The 22,796-nt window shown below is 35.1% G+C and overlaps 2 protein-coding genes across 8 annotated transcripts in view; both read left to right on the forward strand.

Moving 5' to 3' along the window:
* LOC138691858 (oocyte zinc finger protein XlCOF22-like) overlaps window positions 1-15,665 on the forward strand; it is a 31,574-nt gene extending 15,909 nt beyond the window's left edge. The window contains exon 6 of one of the 5 annotated variants that reach the window (XM_069814404.1): window positions 11,237-13,123. In XM_069814404.1, coding sequence (XP_069670505.1) covers window positions 11,237-11,948 — 712 coding nt within the window. In that variant the 3' untranslated portion in view covers window positions 11,949-13,123. Of the gene's footprint in view, window positions 1-136; window positions 1,823-4,648; window positions 6,176-11,233 lie in introns of those variants that run through there. The other 4 variants (XM_069814403.1, XM_069814405.1, XM_069814406.1 and 1 more) reach the window with 4 other exon arrangements.
* A 3,143-nt stretch (window positions 15,666-18,808) lies between these two features.
* Window positions 18,809-22,796, forward strand: part of LOC138691845 (zinc finger protein ZFP2-like) — a 37,426-nt gene continuing 33,438 nt past the window's right edge. The window contains exons 1-2 of one of the 3 annotated variants that reach the window (XM_069814367.1): window positions 18,809-19,144; window positions 19,922-20,370. In XM_069814367.1, the coding sequence (XP_069670468.1) occupies window positions 19,137-19,144; window positions 19,922-20,370 (457 nt within the window). In that variant the 5' untranslated portion in view covers window positions 18,809-19,136. The other 2 variants (XM_069814376.1, XM_069814370.1) reach the window with 2 other exon arrangements.

Raw genomic sequence — 22,796 nt, forward strand, 5'->3', positions numbered from 1 at the left:
CATATGTTTTCCGTAATGTTGTAATTATATTTCCTTAAAGACCCTTTTTCTGTGCGTTATCTTTGTATTCGTGTTCACTTCTTCATTCCTTAACGCTCAAGCTATTGTTTATACTGATTGTGTATTTTTATCATAGCACTCCAGTTGCTCGCTACAAAACACAGTCATCACAAAACTACCGCGTCGGCCAGGAGGAACAAATGACAGTAGGACAAATCTTCGAAAATTGTGAGTTCTTAGAGAAACCATCGCTGAGAAAGCCATTCCAATGCAGTGTCTGTGGAAAATGTTTTACGCATCCCGGAACTTTAAAAGTGCACAAACGTATTCATACAGGAGAGAAACCATTCACGTGTAATGAATGTGGAAAGGGTTTCATCGTTTCGTCTAAGCTTAGAGTTCATAAGCGCATGCATACTGGCGAGAAACCGTACCAATGCCGTTTCTGTTCAAAGTGTTTCTCGGATCGTGGAAATCTGGAAGTACACGAACGTCAACACACGGGCGAGAAGCCGTTCCAATGCAGTGTCTGTGACAAGACATTCTCGCGCTCTACTGCACGCAATAACCATGAACGTATCCACCAGAAGGAAGCACGCATTAAAACTCTCTTGTAGCGGGAAATGCTTTTCAAATCCTTTGATTCTCTTTAGCAATGTTATGAAGGTATTGTGAAAAGTTTTAGCAGAATGTTACGGACCAGATTAAAAACACTGACGTATCTAGATTACATAACTTGAGAACCTAGTCAGAGAGAATGTGTCGGTTAGAAAAACTATAAAATTGTGACTGGGTATGGATTTAAGTTAAATGGGAATTCAATCATTAATTAACATGTCAAGAAAACCATGCCCAATAATCTTTAGTTAAATTACATAAGAAATGCTTTTGAATTAGAGAGTTTTGAGTATTGGGGAAGTGAAGAGTATCAAGATCGAAAAATGGAAATATAAATTAGTAGATTAATATGAGTAGAATTTATAAATTCCATATGTGATGTTTACTGTTAAAGTTACCAACTATGATAAACTTGCGATCAGATGGGATCAATTTGTTCTATATCATCCATTACTAGGTTTAGGCCTGGAGGTATATATACATTGACAAGAGAAAATGAAATATTATTTTGAAGTAATAATTTAGTCCTAATGTATTCAATTTCGCCTTTAAATTGTTGTTTAGATTCAATTACATGAATGGAGTAAAAACAACTTGCCCAGACATGTTCAAACATTTTTAACAAGAGCCAGAACAGGTCACATTGTCACTCAATTGAACCTACACCGATTTCACATATCTGATAATCCTACTTGTCTGTGGTGTAATAATCATGATGAAGATCTGGAACACATTCTTTTATACTGTCCATCCATAAACCACAAAAGAAGTAAATTAAAATCATCAGTACCAGTTGCAGAAGACACAGCCCTGCAGTATATATTGACTACACCCCAACTCTGGCTACTAGAAACAGGCATCTATAATGAACACCGATCAAAATACCCTTCATTTCTAGTGAAAAACAACAACTGAATAGACTACAGTGGACTGTAGTGGACTTTATGTTGTCAGCAAACAGCTGGATACATTAAGGAGATTGATTTACAATTTATAAATATTAACATATAGTGAAAGTGGTTGGTTTGTAATCCTGCGATGGTTGGATGCTTTCCACATGCCGTCCTCCGTCCCAATATACGATTTTAGGCCTAGTTGTTTTTGGGGATCTGTTCAATTTGTTATCGAATGCTGATATCCATGCAGCAATAAATCCGTCAGTATTTTTGTTGCCTAGTTTCTCGCACATTTTGGATTTTGAAGAAATGTCTGAATATCGCATGAAGGTGATTCTCACCCATTTCCTCATGAAGCGGGGACAATCAATAAAGTAGTGAAGAAATAGTTCCAGTTTTGTTCAATTGTTTTGACAGTCAGTGACCCATGTGTAATCGAGAATTGCAACTACACTTCTTCTTGCAATTTTGTTTTGTTTTACATGGAGACACTTCCATCTTTCACTCCTTCAACTTCCGTGCTATAACATTATATGTAGCTTCATTAATCTTTCAACTGTTGGTAGTAGTAAAGTTTACTTAGCTTTATGTAAGATATTACTATCCTTCTTAACAAGATGGGCAGCAGCTTCATTACCAGATCTTTCAGACTGTGCCTCTAACCATTGGAAAAATTTTTATTAAACTTTCCCAGCTATTGTATACTTTTCCTACAATCGATTATTTCTTTACTTTAAAGCTATGGTTCCGCTATGGCGATCATCGCCGAGAGAACAACGCTGACGATCGCTCAGCGCTCAACGTCGGCTACGCGGTTTCCTTTTGCAGCGAACATCGCCGTCTTTGCTGTAGAGAATAATCGATTTCTAAGAATCGACAATCAGTCGATCGAGGACATCGCAGATTAATATCGATTGTCTCCAGCTGTTTAACAATGAACTTGAGAATTTACAAGTTGTTAAAATGGCTTTAAATAGGGGAAAAATAATGACTGTATTACTTCTTGAGGAAGAAGAATATGATCGAATTAAATATAATGTACACCAATACACAGAAGACTCCAAACCAATGATATGTTTAAAATTAAATTCAAAGACTATTTTACACTTAACATAGAGCAGTTCAATTTTATTTTGTCTTTAATTGAAAGTGATGTGAAGAGAAATCCTACTTCATTTGTTGAAAAACCATCCAGCGAGAAATTGTCTATTACTTTTAGATAGGCCTACCTGTACCGTAAAATGATATTGAAATTGTGTTAAAACAATTATTCATGTTTATTAAATTTCATAATTTTCAGAAATATGTAGCTTTCCTCCGTCTGCCTGTTACAAACATAATACTCGACAGGTGCAGGAGCAATACTAAGGAAACTGACCACAAGTATACAGTAATTATTCATCCTGGATCTCTCGCATGTTATGATGGTAAATTAACAAGTGGAATGGGGCTCAACAGTGCATTAGAATATATAGATAGGCATTAAACGATTTTTATTCCGTATTGAAAATACATGTGGCTGCAGACTAATACTAGGTCCGTGTTTATCAATATACAGTAATTATGTAGTTAAAGCTCACAGAAGCCAGTGAAGGGAAAGAATATTATGCCCTCTTTGTTTTAGCTTTTCTGGAAAAATACTTGTATTTTCCGAGCGAGCAAATTATGTCAACAAAATAAATTACATTGTTCGTTATAAATTGTAGTGGTTTCAATATTCAAGCTATGCCCTCCAAGCTATTCAACTGAAATCTAATGATTAGACACACTTCATTTGAATTTTAAAATAGTCTGAAGTAGGCTAATTAATTAGACCTAAATTACTGTAATCGTCGTTATTAAAGGTTGAAATTTCATGGAAGAGATTCTCTTGACATCCTGTTTATACATCCCTGTTTAAAACACTCAATTCGGCATTTTTATAACCGCTGTCATTAAAAAGTTCATTTGTAATATTGTTTTTCTAATGTACCTATTCGCATATTATCCTATCTCGAAAACAAGTTACTTTACCACCCTTCCCTATAATTTCACCAACTTCCTTCCACAACATTTATTTTTATGGGCATCTCTATATACTTTCGAACGCATATCATATAGGCAGGATGACTAGAAACAAAGTTAATTAAAATATCATTTATTGTTGAGAAGTTCTAAATACACGTTCTGAAGCCATATTGCTTTACCGTCATTCTTTTGTTTTATGAATGTACGACGATCATCGCTCTCAATTTGAAGTCAAATCAATCCGTATATTTACACGTAGAGCTAATCGACCGGCGTTGTTCGCTTGCGATGATCGTTGTAGTGGGACCATAGCTTTAATACATGTTGCGGGGATTTGATGATATTAATATTTACGGGTTAAGTTTATAACACCATGAATGAAGAACAGTTCTATACTTGTTTAGCTACAATTTGTTCAACTATTACAGTATGAAAAAGAAACGCCTATGGGTTAAACCTTTGATTGCAAAACGTGATAAGAGAGGTATCCATCGGAACTTATTGAAAGAGATAGAATGCGAGGACATGAAAAGTTATACAAATTATTATAAAATATTATTATTAATTATTATATGATAGTAATGTAATATTATACACATTATTTATTTATAACATTTGATATCAGAATTTTTGTGGTAGCAATAGTCCAGCTATATTTGCGTTCCGCCATATTTGTTTCAAGCTATAGAAATCTTTTATCAAAGATAACAAGATGCACTTACATTTTATAAAATAACGTTTATCAAAGAAACTTTTATGAAAGAAAACCCATTCACATTATTTTCAAAACTTCTGTTTGAACAGCTGTGGTGCCATCTGCCATATTTAACTATCTATCAAATGAGTTCACTGCCTAAAATCCTATATTTAAAGTTAACGAACACTTAACAAACTGTTTAGAGTTTGACAGTCGTTAAATGTTCTAACAATACTTGTAGAAACCGACCATTAGTCTTATAAACTAAACCGCTCTGTTGACTTTAAACCGCGTATGTTTTCCGTAATGTTGTAATTAAATTTACTTATTATAGACCCTTTTTCTGTGCATTATGTTTGTATTGGTGTTCACTTTTTCAATCCTTAACGCTTACGCTATTGTTTATACTGATTGTGTATTTTTATCATAGCACTCCAGTTGCTCGCTACAAAACACTGTCATCACAAAACTACCACCTCGCACAGGAGGAACAAATGACAGTAGGACAGATCATCGAAAATTGTGAGTTCTTAGAGAAACCATCGCTGAGAAAGCCATTCCAATGCAGTGTCTGTGGAAAATGTTTTACGCATCCCGGAAATTTGAAAGTGCACAAACGTATTCATACAGGAGAGAAACCATTCACGTGTAATGAATGTGGGAAGAGTTTCATCGTTTCGTCCGCGCTTAGAGTTCATAAGCGCATGCATACTGGCGAGAAACCATACCAATGCCGTTTCTGTTCAAAGTGTTTCTCGGATCGTGGTAATCTGGAAGTACACGAACGTCAACACACGGGCGAGAAGCCGTTCCAATGCAGTGTCTGTGGCAAAACATTCTCGCGCTCTACTGCACGCAATAACCATGAACGTATCCACCAGAAGGAAGCACGCATTAAAACTCTCTTGTAGCGGGAAATGCTTTTCAAATCCTTTGATTCTCTTTAGCAATGTTATGAAGGTATTGTGAAAAGTTTTAGCAGAATGTTACGGACCAGATTAAAAACACTGACGTATCTAGATTACATAACTTGAGAACCTAGTCAGAGAGAATGTGTCGGTTAGAAAAACTATAAAATTGTGACTGGGTATGGATTTAAGTTAAATGGGAATTCAATCATTAATTAACATGTCAAGAAAACCATGCCCAATAATCTTTAGTTAAATTACATAAGAAATGCTTTTGAATTAGAGAGTTTTGAGTATTGGGGAAGTGAAGAGTATCAAGATCGAAAAATGGAAATATAAATTAGTAGATTAATATGAGTAGAATTTATAAATTCCATATGTGATGTTTACTGTTAAAGTTACCAACTATGGTAAACTTGCGATCAGATGGGATCAATTTGTTCTCTGGAGGTATATATATATTGACAAGTGAAAATGAAATATTATTTTGAAGTAATAATTTAGTCCTAATGTATTCAATTTGGCCTTTAAATTGTTGTTTAGATTCAATTACACAAATGGAGTAAAAAAACAACTTGCCCAGACATGTTCAAACATTTTTAACAAGAGCCAGAACAGGTCACATTGTCACTCAATTGTACCTACATCGATTGCACTTTCTGATAATCTTACTTGTCTGTGGTGTAATAATCATGATGAAGATCTGGAACACATTCTTCTATACTGTCCATCCATAAACCACAAAAGAAGTAAATTAAAATCATCAGTACCAGTTGCAGAAGACACAGCCCTGCAGTATATATTGACTACACCCCAACTCTGGCTACTAGCAACAGGCATCTATAATGAACACTGATCAAAATACCCCTCATTTCTCGTGAAAATCAACAACTTAATAGACTACAGTGGACTATAGTGGAATTTATGTTGTCAGCAAACAACTGGATTTGAAGATTTATTTACAATTTATAAATAATAACATGTAGTGAAAGTGGTAGGTTGGTAATCCTCCGATGGTTGGTTGCTGTCCTCTGTCCCAATATACGATGTTAGGCCTAGTTGTTTTTTTTTTTTTTTTTTTTTTTTTTTTTTGGGATCTGTTCAATTTGTTATAGAATGCCGATATATTCATGCGGCAAACAGTACGTCAACTTTCTTGTTGTCCAGTAGGTATTTCTCGCACACTTTGGATTTTGAAGAAATTTCTGAATATCGCTGAAGGTGATTCTCACCCATTTCCTCATGAAGCGTGGACAATCAATAAAGTTGTAAAGAAATTGTTCCAATTTTCTTCAAGTGTTTTGACAGACAGTGACCCGTGTGTAATCGAGAGTTGCAGCTACACTTCTCTTTGGTTACTTAGACATTTTGTTTTGTTTTACATGGAGACACTTCCATCTTTCACTGCTTCAACTTTCGTGCTATAACATTATATGTAACTTCATTAATCTTTCAACTGTTGGCAGTAGTAACGTTGACTTAGCGTTATGTAAGATATTACTATCGTTCTTAGCAAGATGGGCAGCAGCTTCATTACCAGATCTTTCAGACTGTGGCTCTAACCATTGGAAAAATTATTGTTGAACTTTCCCAGCTATTGTATACTTTTCCTACAATCAGTAATTTCTATACTTTTACGTGGCAGGCTGTTATAGCGGTATTACTTACTTACTTACTGGCTTTTAACGAAACCGGAGTTTCATTGCCGCCCTCACATAAGCCCGCTATTGGTCCCTATCCTGAGCAAGATTAATCCATTCTCTATCATCATATCCCTCCTCTCTCAAATCCATTTAATATTATCTTCCCATCTACGTCTCGGCCTCCCTAAAGGTCTTTTCCCTCCAGCCTTCCAACTAATACTCTATATGCACTTCTGGATTCGCCCATACGTGCTACATGCCCTGCCCATCTCAAACGTCTGGATTGAATGTTCCTAATTATGTCAGGTGAAGAATACAATGCGTGCAGTTCTCTGTTGTGTAACTTTCTCCATTCTCCTGTAACTTCATCCCTTTTATCCCCAAATATTTTCCTAAGCACCTTATTCTCAAACACACTTAATCTATGTTCCTCTCTCAAAGTGAGAGTCGAAGTTTCACAACCATACAGAACAACCGGTAATATAATCGTTTTATAAATTCTAACTTTGAGGGTTTTAGAGAGCAGACTGGATGACGAAAGCTTCTTAACTGAATAATAACAGGCATTTCCCATATTTATTCTGCGTTTAATTTGCTCCCGAGGATCATTTATATTTGTTACTGTTGCTCCAAGATATTTGAACTTCTCCACCTCTACAAAAGATAAATTTACAATTTTTTTACATTTCCATTTAGTACTATGTTCTGGTCACGAGACATAATCATATACTTTGTCTTTTCGCGATTTACTTCCAAACCTATCTCTTTACTTGCTTCAAGTAAATTCCGGTGTTCTCCCTAATCGTTTGTGTATTTCCTCCAAACATATTCACGTCATCCGCATAGACAAGCAGCTGGTGTAACCCGTTCAATTCCAAACCCTCTCTGTTTATCCTGGACTCTCCTAATGGCATACTCGAGAGCAAAGTTAAAAAGTAGGGGTGACAATGCATCTCCTTGCTTTAGCCCACGGTGAATTGGAAACGCATCTGACAGAAACTGGCCTATATGAACTCTGCTGTACGTTTCACTGAGACACATTTTAATTAGTCTAACTAGTTTCTTGGGAATACCAAATTCAATAAGAATATCATATAAAATTTATCTCTTAACCGAGTCATATGCCTTCTTGAAATCTATGAATAACTGATGCACTGTGCCCTTATACTCCCATTTTTTCTCCAGTAACTGTCGAATACAAAATATCTGGTTAATAGTTGATCTATTACGCGTAATATAGCGGTATTAGCTGTTCTAAATTTATTCAATATAACATCTTGTTCAAAATAAGAGGACTAGTACAACATATTTAGAAAAGTATAATGTTTGCATATAGTTAATTTATAACACGAGAAAAGTGAACATATATCTTGAGCACCGTTTTCTTTTCCTTAATGCAATATTATCGATTTTAAAACATCGTTTGCAGTCTCTCTCTCTTGTAGGTTGCAAAGCGCAGTCAAGTGCAGTCCATAACCTCTCCTAGTCAAGTCCCATCCTCACCTTCCCGTGGAGCAAATTGTTTTTATCAAGCAAAGCTCTGGGTATCGAGTCACAGCGGTATAACTGTTCCGTCAAAAATGGAGGAAATGCCATTTCAGTATGCTGACCTGCTATAGCATGCGTAAGATTTCCCTATGTGGAAATTATCAGAGAGTTGTCTGACAATCCTCCCAGATAAGTTACATATTTCCGCTAACCAATGGCAGATGTGATTCTCCAAACAATTTTGGAATTACGCCATAGAATAAAAACATTATGCATACATTATATATTTTGCTACATCACACTCCAGTATGAAATACTATGTATGATATCAAAAGATGTAAAAATAATTTGAAAGACAATCTCCCATTCCGATCTCTAGATGGGGACTATATCTTTTGAATTCATTCTGTACAAAGATTGTGTCATGAAGATTCTACAGTGGAAAGCGAAATGTCTAAAGAACAGACATACATGTAAAATGTAAGAAAATTATGACTGGGCGTAAGTCATATTTTGAACCAAGTTTGTCAAATGCTTCAGATACATGTTCAGTATTCAAGTAAGATCAAAACACAATTCGGACAAGAAAAATGAGATACCTTCGCAAAAAATACAGAGAAAAAAAAGAGATTGACTGAAAACTGAATTCGAAAGTTCTGAGATAGCTGGAAGCTGAGAGAGTGTGGGTGGTTAAGACATGTTATGAAAATCTGTGACAGAGGATTATCGAAGAAGACATTGACAATTAGAGTTAGTAAACATAAGCAGGGACCCATGCTAAGTCAAGACGGAAAGAGGATGTGAAACAATATGGAAAGTAAACACCGAGAAAACTGGAAGCTGATATCTGACACTTGACCCCTATACACAGTGACAACGTAGCAAGCCTGTATTTCTTCCTAAACATTTTTGCTAACGTAGTTTGTGTTCTCCGTAATTGAAACGGTGAGTTCAAAATCACACCAAGTCCACTGAAATAAAATTTTCAGGAGATAAAAACCTGTATCAGTCTGTATTTTTAAAACAAACTCAATTTTTCAAGTATTATATTTTAGAATGACTATTACACTTTTACTACATCACACTACTTTTGACCAATAAAACGGTACGAAAGGACGTCTTTCAACCAATCATGGCTGCTTATCGCACAATTTTATCGCGTCCCTAGCATTTGTCTAATTTTATCGCGTCCCTAGCATTTGTTTATTTTTATCACTACCCTAGCATTTGTTTCTTTGCTTGCCAACATTTCAAACTGCACTGGTCTGGACGTCAAAAAACAGAAAATTACAAACCACTCCAGTTGATGCACAGCACTTTGAAATATGACTAGCATTGACATTCAAGAACAAGAATTAATAAAGATCACTTGTCATAGCTATACATCTTCCCTGAAACCCTATTTACAAATAAACGAAGAGCACCATCTAACACTTATTTATATTATTTAGGTTATATTATAGCTTCTGCTATATGATAATATGGATAGTCACGTATGACAGATTGTTTAATACTAAGATTTATTGAAAATCATCTGTGAAGTGACGTTGATTACTGGGATCCGGATGATTGAAGTGGAATGCAAATGTTTTAATAAAAATGAAACTTAATTAACAAAGCCTTCTTGACTAGTAACGGTCCACAGAGTTAAATGAAGATTCCATAGTTGGCACAACTGATAACAAGAAAATAGCTAATCCGTTCCCTACTCTATTATACTATAGCATAGGCAATGGCTAATCATAACACACTACTGCCATCTAGTGTAATGTTGAGATGGTACAATAATACATTTGAAGACAGTTATATTTTCGTAAGTTAATTAATATTTTATTGTATTGGAGTACTTTGTTACTTCTAATTTTTATACACTTTCTTTTAATCATGTAATAATCAATTAAATCCTACTCGAGTTTTGATTGTCTCTAGATATATGAAAACCTCTAGTGAAATCACTGTTGATATTTGCTCATTAAGTTTTTGTATCACTTTGTGCATTAAGTCCTTATTAAACGACATTTAAAAGTTCTGAACTTGAGATACATTTGAAATCACTCACTTTTTATCAATGAAACGCATTGAACAGAGGTTAATACCTGTATTAAGGACAGAAAATTACACAGAAACATGAAGCCTATGAACTGACCTATTCATTATCAATATCTCCATTCTCAGTAATATTATCATTAGTTCCAACAAGTGACTGAATGTAATTCACAGCATCATTGTGTAAGAATTTCATCAAAGATTTCACATCATTCAATTTCTTTTCAATTATAGTAATCTGACCTTTTTAAGCTTTCTTGGAGGGAATTGCAGGTTTTGCATTGGTTTCAATACCCCGAAATATTGTGGCATGATAACACTCATTGTGGTATGAACACAAACTTCATCAACAAGGTCTCTGCTGAACCTGAGTCGCTTGTATTTTGTTCCTCTAAACTTTTCCTTTTTATTGGTGACACTGCTCTTAAAAATATTTTAAATTGATTCCGAAAATCAATTATTTCATTGCCATTTACTCTAAGGAATTTCGTTTCAATTAACTGTATCCATCCTTGATATATTTCCATGGACTTAACATTACTTTTCCTTTTTTCAATGGCCTCAAAATGCTGGTCACAAGTAAGGCAAGAATGTCCCCAACTGGAAACATCTGTTCCACATTCTTGAACGTACCAAGTCCTGGATTTGGAATTATTGAAATCTCTGAGAATTTCCAAGATGTCGAAATATCTGTTAGGATCATGGACTTGGACATTTGTTACCATAACTGGATGAAATATGTCTAAACCAGTGCATTTAAATAAAGCACATCGGAAAAAAGTGACTTAGGGAGTTTTTGAACTCGGTTTCAGTTTTAGCATTAATTTCTGATCTTACATTGAGATGCTTTTCTCTACATTTTTATTTCTTGGTGTTCATTTAATTTTACGATAACTCTTTGTTTATACTAATTGTGTATTTTTATCATAGCAGTCCAGTAATCCTTGACAAAAAATTGAGAACACAAGCCGACCGTGCTATACAGGAAGAACAAATGACTGTAGGACATAGCGAGCGCTCGGAACAGCCATCTCTGGGGAAGCCATTTCAGTGCAGTGTGTGTGGAAAGTGTTTCTCGCATCCCGGAAATATGAAAGTGCACAAGCGTATTCATGTAGGCGACAAACCATTCACTTGTAATGAAAATGTCACAGAACAACCATCACTTTGTAAGCCATTCCAATGCAGTGTGTGTGGAAAATGTTTCTCGCATCCCGGAAGTATGAAAGTGCACAAGCGTATTCATATAGGCGACAAACTATTCACCAGTAATGAAAATGTCACAGAACAACCATCACTTTGTAAGCCATTCCAATGCAGTGTGTGTGGAAAGTGTTTCTCGCATCCCGGAAGTATGAAAGTGCACAAACGTATTCATGTAGGCGACAAACCATTCACATGTAATGAATATGGCACAGAACAACCATCACTGGGGAAGCCATTCCAATGCAGTGTGTGTGGAAAGTGTTTCTCGCATCCCGGAAGTATGAAAGTGCACAAACGTATTCATACAGGCGAGAAACCATTCAAATGTATTGAATGTGGAAAGTGTTTTATAGTTTCTTCGAAACTGAAAATTCATATGCGCATGCACACTGGTGAGAAGCCATATCAATGCCAATTCTGTGCGAAATGTTTCTCGTAGTATGAATATGTTAAAATACATGAGCGTTCTCACACTGGCGAGAAGCCATACAAGTGCAGTGTCTGTGAAATGGCTATCTCGCGGTCCGATGGGCGCAAATTCCACGAACGTCTTCATCACGCTCATTTACAGGGAAGTGCTTTTCAATCCCGTTAACTAGAACCTATCACCTTTATCATTGTTATCAGTGGATATGAAATTGTCTTAAACGCAAGAATGGAACGTGAAAGTAGTAGTATTAGATTAGATTAGATTAGATTAGATCATTATTAGCCGAATAGAATTACAAGCATTCATGGCGTCGTCAGTACACAAGAAAAATGACATAACATACAATATAATACAAAAATAGACTTAATTCTAAATAAATTTAACAGTTTAATATTATAGGACAAGCTTGATCTTCAGTCTCCACTGTTCTATCTAGTATCTTCTCTTTTTGCTTTTCCCTGTCTTTTCTTCAACTCTGAGTTACCTGAAACATAAATGGTCAAGGGCAATATCAAGAAACGTTATATACTAAAATCTTAAATTTAGATATTCATTTGTGCAAAATGGCATATGTGTTAATAAAATGTTCTTTACCTCCTTTTTGAATTTTCTTATGTTAAGTTCTTTGATTTTCTGTGGAAGTTTATTATATAAATTGCTGCCTCTATGTGATATGCTGCTAAGACTTCTGGTAAGCCTGTGGTAATTCAGATGTATGTTTTAGGATGTTCTGGTGTTATACTCATGATAGGTTGAATTTGTTTTAAAGGAATCTATGTTTTGATGAATAAAGCACACTGTTTCTAAAATATATATGCAGGGTACAGGTAAGATTTTTAGTTCTCTGAAAATTTTTGTACTTTCACTCCGAATAGGAACTTTTTTGATGATTTTGAGTATTCTTTTCTGCAATTTGAGGACTTGTGTCACTTTTGGTGAAGATCCCCAAGTAATAATGCCATATGATAGTATTGAATGAACATATCCAAAATAAGACTGATATTAAAAGTTCCATGGATGATATCTTCGCAAGGACTCGAAAAGCATAACATAAGCGACTCAGCTTCTCAGTTAGATGTTGTATATGCTTTTCCCATTTTAGACTGGAATCAATCCATATACCCAAAAATTTAGAGCATTCTGCTTCCTTAATTATGGTATTACTAAGAACTATGTGAATCTGGTCAGTTGGATGTTGATTGAAAGATACATAGACAGTTTTATTTACATTTAACTTAAGCTTATTATTTGCTAGCCACTTGTCTAGTTTCGTTGATGTTGCATTAATTTTCATTTGCAAGTTCCCTTCCTTATTATCACTCAGTATTATGTTTGTGTCATCTGGAAATAAGACAGTTTTCCCTTCAGTTATATTTAACGGGAGATCATTTATGTATAGGAGAAATAATATTGGACCAAGAATTGAGCCTTGAGGGACACCATGGGGCATAGGAACGGATTTTGATTTTACTGAGCCAATTTGTACAACCTGTCCCCTATTGCTTAGGTACGAGATGAACCAGTTCCCTGCTAGTCCCCTTATGCCAAATTGTTGTTGTTTCCAGATTAGAATTTCATGATTAACCATGTCAAATGCTTTGCTAAGGTCCAGGAAAAGTCCAACGGTTTGTTCTTTATTGTTTTTAGCATTGAGGATTGATTCGATAAACGATATTACAGCATTATTGATTCCTTTACCTTTTCTAAAACCAAACTGAGTATTTGACAGTATATTATTATATTCTAGGAATGAGACTAATCTGTTGTACATAACCTTTTCAAGGACTTTCGAGAACCCAGATAATAGGGATATAGGCCTATAGTTCTCAATATTTTGTTTAACTCCCTTCTTAAAAATTGGGCAAACTTTTGCTACTTTAAAGATCTCTGGAAATTTACCAATGACAGGATAAATTACAGATGTCTGCCATTGGCAGAGCTAGAAGATGATTACAAGCTTTTATTACTGCATCTGGGATTTCGTCAATTCCACATGCCAGGCTACATTTTAGGTTTCCCATTATTTTGTGAATTTCATCTGTGGTTACTGGTTTTAAAAAAATTGTACTTTTATTCCCTGTATGTTGAAAGGTTGGCTGTGGATTCCTTGTTGGTGCAGGTTCTAAAGTTTGCGTTACATTTGCAAAGTAGTTATTAAACACTTAATTAAGCTACCATTGTTTAATAATTCAATATTGACTTTTGCTGTGTCTGATTTTTTCCCGGTTTCCCTTTTTACCACATCCCAAATTGCTTTACTTTCATTTTCTGCTCTCAAAATGAAGTCCTGATTGTAATTTAATTTTGCCTTATGGATTACTTTTTTTAGGATGTTACAATATGTTTTATAATATAGTTTCAGATTTAAATCATTTGTATATTGACATATATTGTGCAATTGTCTTTTCCTTTTACAAGAAATTATGATTCCTTTCGTTATCCAATTTTTTGATTTATTCATTTTGTTTCAATGAATAATTTTTTTAATTGGAAGCGACACCTATGTTGCAGCCTGGTCAAAAACTTAATATTGCTAATCAATTAATCTGGCCCAAGCTCATATATCCCCTGCAAATGGCTCCCTTACATAAATCTGTGGTGTTCGGGTAAAGGAGTATGTTATTTTTTTGTCCAGGTGGAATTTTGTTCCCTAGATGAACACACAAGTTAAATTACTCAAGTGGGTGTGCAAAAATCAAAGAATACCAGCAGTTGATGTGTTTCATTTATGTATAAAATTATTTGTAATAAGGGTTCCAAGTTTAATTTTCATTTCTCTCCGAAATCATTATTATGACTTATCTCCCTTTACCCAAACACTACAGAAATTATCTCGAAGTTTTTTGGAAGACGTTGATAAGATCATTCGAAGCTCTGTTAAAAAAATGCTTTTCTTCTCAGCTGATATTCCAAATAGCTTGCTGTACGCTATTAAAAAGTTAAAAGGACTTCAGTTAATACGCGCTTCTTGGGAAGCTTTTCTTAAACATTGTAACATCTGTCTATCATTAATCAGAGCAGATAATCTGCATGTTAACATGATGAGACAGATGTCGAACTCAAATCGTCGTGTCTCTGCCTTTCTTTTCCCGAAGACTTTACTAACGCTACAATTCGAAATTTTCGAGAAGAATTGAGAGGTCGTGAATATGAATCATGGAAGACCCTTTCAGGATGGGGAAAAGGTGTTGAGATGTATAGCGAAGTAACAGCCGCCAACAGTTGGATTGCAAACAAGAAAGGACTTTCGACTAGTGAATGGATATCTAGCCTGAAAATGACAGCAAATTTAGCAGCTGTTCGTTCCGTTCCCGGCAGATCTCTCGACGGTACCCGGTGCAGACATGGCTGCCCGGAGATTGAAACTTTAGCACACGTCTTGGGATTCTGTGAACAGGGATTGCTCTTGAGGAACTCTAGACATCATCTTGTAAGATCCAAAATTGCTGCCGCATTAAGAAGTAAGGGCTGGATAGTAGAAGAAGAAATATCCTGTCTAGCTGAAAATGGGTCAACGAGACGAGTAGATATTTTAGCGTACAATGCTGACACTAAACAGGGCATCATTGTGGACCCCACGATACGTTTTGAAGTAGAATGTCAGTCAGCCGAGGTCCACCTTGAGAAGAAGTCGATCTATGAGCCTACAGTCAACTATTTCAAGCTGAAATATGCCTTAATTCACGTTGAGGTATTCGGCTTGCTCATAGGTGCTCGAGGGACTATACCAGCTTTTTTCGAAGAATTTCGATGGTAGTTTGCTCTGCCAACTTCTCTGAGGGATGACATTGTGATAATTGTGTTAAAAAATCCAGCCAAATCCTAATTAATCACATGGTGCTACATTAATAGCAATTGTAATTTTTCACGCCCTTTTCTTCGTTTCCCTTCTTTAAAATTTAATATCTATGTTTACATATGTATAATAAATTTTTTTTAGGATATACTGAGTCCGTAAGGGCTACCCTCAATGGGGGGGCGGGGGCAGTTTACTATTATTATTATATGCGACTTACAAATGTTAACATGTAGTAACAGTAGTTGAATGCAGGCTAATAGTTGGCTGGTTCGATGCTCTCCATGTGCTACCTGCCGTCCCAATAGTACGATGTACTGCGTCTGTGGATCTTGTCGTGTCTGTTGTCAATATAGATATACACTGTGTTGTTAACTAATGCTGAGTTCTTCACAATAATGCCACCAATCTTTTTGATCTTTCTCACAAACGTTGGATTTGTTACATCGCTTTCCTATATCAAACATGCACGATGTCAGGGAAGTAAAATATTTCAGAGATCAAATAGTCTCCCATTCTGATCCCCGAGTGGCGATTATATTTTGTGACCTCAAGTATAACAAACTCAGGTAACGGTAGGAGTAACTGTAGAAATTTATTTGAATATGCCAATACATTTCCTCCATGAAATCAGTTTAAATTACGAAGAATGCCTCATTCGCTTGTTTATTTTTCACTTCTACTTGACACTGGTCACTGCCTCTGAATGATTCACCTCGGAAATACGATATGCGAAAACCGATACCATCAGTAGAAAAATAAAGGGAATTTGTCTCTGTGCTTTAACAATGAAACAACTATCTGTATACAATGTACGGTAGGCAGAGGATAAACAGACAAAGAGATTTTGTTTCTTTATGTCAGCGTGGAAACAAATAACGTGACAGAACAGGTTCAGAAACGGGTTTTACCTTGAAATCTTTCAGTCAGAATTTCTATTTGATAGTCTACATTACTGTGCGAAAGTCTTATTGTACATAATTATGTCGAAGAGGTCTAATATGCGAATATACATTTTTTTCTCTTTGACCTTAATGTAGAGGGGAGACATACTCGAGGGGGTGTAATAAGCAGACATCGGATTCTAGGGCAAATGCCTATTTTGTTTCTTTAGGAGAAAAGTAAAAATAATTATTAATATTTGTGTTTCATGGAAATTGAAACGTATTCAAAGAGTTTTATAGTGCCCTAAAACGGTTATTAGAGCCTAATTTGTTAATATTCGCCTAAAAATGCCTAACTCACTTTAAAGTTTCGCATTTTACTCTTACTTTTTATAATTTATACATGCATTCACTGCGAAATTTAAGGCATTTAAAAAGTGGAAAGTTTGCTTCACACCGGCCATGAAACCATTGATAAAGGAAACAAAATGTTTTGAATCTCACTACACTCGCAATAGATTTCACCGAATTTAACATGTTTGGAGGCATAAATGCCGACAAAGAACCAACCTTAGTTTTGAAGCAGGCAACAATCACAACATGTGCTGCAACCGATTCAGAGATATACTATACTATAAAAATGATTGTTTTCGGTCTGAAACCGATTAGCTGTACTGCCCTTCAGAGTGTCATAAAATCACAATTTTTGGAGAAAGAGTGTTTTTGAAATATTTATGAGAAGTCGTAAAACTGCGAATTAGTAGGGTAAACCGTTACAAAATATTTAAAAGAATGGCCCTCCTAGTGTTAACACTACCAGGAAATGCAACAATAAGTGGAACTTTGTATTTTTGTCCAATTGAATCTCAATAACAACGGTTCATTTGAATGCTCATTAACAGTTGCTCTCTCCCTCACCTTATTTGTGTTGAGAAGTTTTGAGCGGTAGGACGTTTTCCTGTGAAGTTTAACGCGATAATGCCGAAAAATATAAGTGCAAAATCTACATTGATCCGGCAATGGCTAACAGAATATTCAGAATTCACTTATGATGGAAAAAATAATATTCTGCAAGATTTGTAGCAAACAGGTATGTAACAATAGTTGAAATATATCAATTCTATTAATTTTAATGAGTAGGCCTATAATATTTATACATTGACTGAGCTATCCTGAGGTATAATTCTTTTTAAGACCACTACAATTTAACCTTTTAAATTCCGATAGTTAAAGTATTTGCAGGTCATTCAAATTTTGATTGTTCGAACCCACTAACTTTGTGATAGAAATACGGCAATACAACAATTAGGATTTTATTTTAATTCAGTTTACTTTACATTTTTAGATTTCACAAGAAAAGAAGTGCCACCTAAAGCAGCATGTGCAAGGAGCGGCTCATAAGGCTAAAGCTCAGCAGAAAAATCAACTGCAACAAACTTTACTAACACAGCTTACTTTATCCAATCTCAGCAGCAATTTCTATGCTGATTTAACCAGAGCGTTTCTTGCTGCTAACATTCCCTGGAATGCAATTGAAAATCCGGTTTTAAGACAGTTTTTACAAAAATACTGCAAACAAATTATCCCATCTGAGTCGACCCTAAGAAAAAATTACTTAGACAGAATTTACAATGAAACTTTAGCTTCCATTCGGGAGGGTATAGGTGATTCTTACATATGGGTCTCTGTGGATGAAACCTCAGATCCTATGAATAGGAATATAGCAAATATGGTAGTAGGAAAACTTAGTCCTGATGGCCCTTCGATTCCACACCTCGTATGTGTTAAGGAACTTTCGAAAGTGAATAGCCAAGCCATTGCTTATTTTGTAAATAAAGGCCTACAGTCTTTATACTCAGGTAATATAGACGATTCTAAAGTTCTGTTGTTTTGTACTGATGCTGCCTCATACATGGTTGCTGCAGCTCCACTTCTTAAAACATTTTATCCTAACCTCACGCATGTAACCTGTCTAGCACAGGGTTTCTGAAACAATCCGGAATGAATTTCCTCTTGTCAATTCGTTTATTTCTAACACAAAAAAATGTTTTTGTAAAGCCCCATCCAGGATTTCAATATTCAGAGAGAACTTTCCAGATATCCCACTCCCACCTCAGCCGGTTGTTACACGATGGGGAACCTGGATTCAGTCAGTGGTGTATTATTCTAAGTATTTTAAAGAAGTGGTCACAGTTATTGATAAATTACCTGAAACTGATAGTGCAGCGTGTGTGAAAGCAGTGAAAGATTGTCTGAATGACTCACGAGTGAAAAACGATATTGCCTACATAACATCAAACTTTTCTTTCATACCTGCAAGCATTGAACAATTAGAACGTGAAAAACAATCTCTTTGTAGCCAAATAGCAATAGTAAAGGAAGCTCAAGTGAACATACATTCTGCTTTGGGCGAAACTGGGAAAAAAGTTAAAAATAAGTGGGACAACGTATTAAATAAGAATGTAGGATTTTCATTGTTGGAAAAAGTATCAAGAGTGATATCGGGGGAAAGTGTAAATGTTCCAGTAAGTATTGATGTTTCTATTGTACCTAATTTAAAATTTGCGCCTCTCACATCAGTTTCGGTTGAAAGAAGTTTTTCTGCTTTCAGAATGATTCTCAGTGACAAAAGGCAAAGGTTAACTGTGGAGAATTTAGAAAATATTCTGGTGGTGTACTGTGCAGATAATTATAATGAAGTCTGAGCATGGAACTGAATTTCAATAACTTAAAATGAGTAATCTTGATATCAATAATCATTATTTCATTAGTTTCAATATATTAAATTTGTGCAGCTCTGTTTATAAATATAATATAGTATTCTTTTTTAATGTTTAAACATACTTTTTGTGCGTATTTTAGTGTATAACTAAAAATTTCAGTGAAAGAAATAAGTATGATACCTTGATGTGCCTAAAATGCCTATTTTCATTAAAATAGAGCCTAATTTTTACAAATTTTGAGCTTATTTTAGGCGCCTAAAACTGCAATTTTTAGTGCATAAAAATCCGATGTCTAGTAATAAGCGAATAAATACAGTCTATATTTACATAGCTTTTTTTTTTGTTTCTTAAATTAAAACATAGGCGATATGTGGTACTGCTTATTTTTCGGAAAAAATGTATCGTCCGTTATATATATTTATTTTTAAACTTACGAAGAAGTGCTTTATTCTGCATTGTGTATGTCTCTGTGTTTATTTAATTTTACCTTAACTCTTTATTATTATTATTATTATTATTATTATTATTATTATTATTATTATTATTATTATTTATACTGATTGTGTATTTTTATTATAGCGTTGCAGTTATCCATGACAAACTTTTATCACAAAAGCACCATGTTGCACTGGAAAAACAAGCGACTGTAGGGATGAATTCGAAAAATTTTTCCCTCTCAGAACAACTATCACTTCAGAAATCATTTCAATGCAGTGACTGTGGAAAGAGTTTTACCTATCTAGGAAGTTTTGAAGTTCACAAACGTCTTCACGCTGGGGAGAAATTATTCAAATGTGATTTGTGTGGGAAGTGTTATTTGGTTGCGTCAACACTAAGAACCCCTTCTCGCCTTCATACTTGCGTTAAGACTTTCAAATGTTCTTATTGTTCGAAATTGTTCCGGAACTCCAGCTATCTCAAAATACATGAACGAGTTCACACAGGCGAGAAGCCATTTTTATGTGATGTATGTGGAAAGACTTTCGCAGTTTGGTCAAGACTTAAACTTCATGCTATCGTACACTCAGGTGAGAAACAATACCAGTGCCGATTCTCTACAAAGCGTTTCTCCTACTCAGGTAGACGTAAGATTCACGAAGGTATCCATACAGTTCAGGATGAATTCATATATCCTACAACAGTGTCTTTCAGATTCTTTACCTTGTAATAGTCAGTTTGAGTAAAGTCCGTAACACTCTTGCAGACTTTTCTCTAGCGAGAAATGTATTGCGAGAAAATTAAAAAATTGATAACATGGATTCAAATGGACGTCCACACACTGGAAGAGATTCTCGCTCCAGGCAAAAACCTCGTGCGAGTTTCTCGCTGGAATCGGTAGCTCAGCGAATTTTCTTGACACATTTATCAAAGATGTTTGACATTTATACTCATTATGACGATTGAATGTAGAAAAAGATATCACAGGTGGCGATGATTTGTATTGTTTTTATTTGAAAATTAGAAAAGATGGCTGATAATTGCAGTCAGAAACTTATCGAACTTGTATGATGTCACCTCTAGCCCTATTTATATGATACACGGGATGAAAACTACAAAAAGAAGAAATCTGGAGACAAATATCAGATTATCTGAAAATAAATAGGGCTATATTTTATTTTGAGGAGATTTAATAGTATTAATTAAACATTTGAAATAATGTATCTATATGTCTTAATAGTTTACATAATTTTAATCAAAACATAGCAAAGAATCCTCTATCATATCATGAATGGCAAACAACTGAGGTCCATTGAACCTGAAATAACGCCTAAACGTATCATCATTCAAATCGAAACCAGTGTCCAAAACTCGTCCTTATTTTCGTAAGATACAATGTAATTTTCAATATTCCTGGCTTTAATTTTAGGCCTACTTCTTCTTTTCATTAACAAAATATGTTCATGTAACTCCATTTCCTCATCATCTGAATACTTAGATTCAACATAGCGTTCGTACGTAATTTGTAAAGTACGACAATATACTTACAGGTTATATATTTAAGTACGACAATATACGTAAATACATAACCTATAATATTTCCCCCAACGAGTGATTACTATAATCAGAAAAATGCTTTCTGCATGAAGGCAGTGCATAGATGATCATAGCGAGGTGTGATCTGTGATAGCGAGAACTCGCCAAGTGTGTGGAGGAAGGCTCTTCGCCTCTTTCTCGCAACACATTTCTCGCTGGCGAAAACTCTGCAAGTGTGTTACGGTTCTAACAAGATATAAGCCGTTTCGATGTGATATTTTAGGAAATCATTGCAAAGAATCGGGATATCTTACCAATGTAACGATCGCTCTACTGTTAAAGTGTCATTGAAATCAATATCCTATATGTGAAAGTTTTCCTTGCAATTGATGAACAACAGAGAAGCCAGTATGTTTTAATAATAAGGAATTGGCATAAACATGAATATATGAGAAAGGTGTCGTTGCGTGTTGTTTGTCAGTCGTTATTTGCTAAACTTCAATATTTTGTGTTTCGTCCATGTGCTTGTAAGCTACTAAAAATGCTAGCAAAAGTAAAATATTAGTAGTAGAAACTCACGAATCAATCAACAATTCATATTTCTAAACTCTAACTTGAATAAATATTATCAACAAATCTGCACAAACTAGCTTATATAGAATTTTATTTATGTGTTCTCCAAATACATATTTACGACTACTTAAGTATTCCAATTATTTTGTTTCGAATTTGTCTAAAACCAATTCAGGGGTGTATAAACATACCGGTAATGGATCATGTAATATGCAGACATTAACGAATATAATAAATATTATATTTGCTACTTAAAATTTCAACTTTTATTTCTAAAGTATATCTTGCGTCTTTAGTTTCTTCTCTGTTATGCAATGAGTTTAGTACCTGGGATGTTTAAGGCAGTGATGTCAACAAGAGCGCAAGCGTGCCTCATGGCCCGTATGCGCTGTTCAGAGCAGGTACAAGTCACTGATGAACTCAAGGGTTGTACATTACACATTGAGGAAGAAGTCGTTCAGTAAGTTTTAGGCTGACTGGACTCCTGACTTCTTATGAATGAAAGAGACGAAAATGTTCTTTGTCTGATATATGGAAAGCATTTAGTTACGAAGCGGAGCAATGTAAAATGCATGAAATTATTAACTGATGTACATAATGATGTATTGAAATTTGTTGTTTTATTGACATTAAATAGAAACAAATATATGTTTAGATGTAGGCCTACTGTAGAGGTTCTTCCTCGTTGCATCGCATTTAAGTTTACCATTGTGATGACCTTTGTTTAAGCCGAGGAAAAGTTCTCTCCAGGTTCTTTGAATTGCGTGAACAGAGTCAAGTTGGAAGTTTGCTTTGCGCGGTAATATATTCAGGTATGAATATTTGCGGCACAGATTATTTCTATATTTGGCAGTAAGCACGTATGTGACCAATTTTCCTCACTTATGAACCTCACAAAACCAAGACT

This window comes from Periplaneta americana, chromosome 16 (assembly GCF_040183065.1).
Source record: "Periplaneta americana isolate PAMFEO1 chromosome 16, P.americana_PAMFEO1_priV1, whole genome shotgun sequence".
In the NCBI taxonomy this organism is placed as follows: domain Eukaryota; kingdom Metazoa; phylum Arthropoda; class Insecta; order Blattodea; family Blattidae; genus Periplaneta; species Periplaneta americana.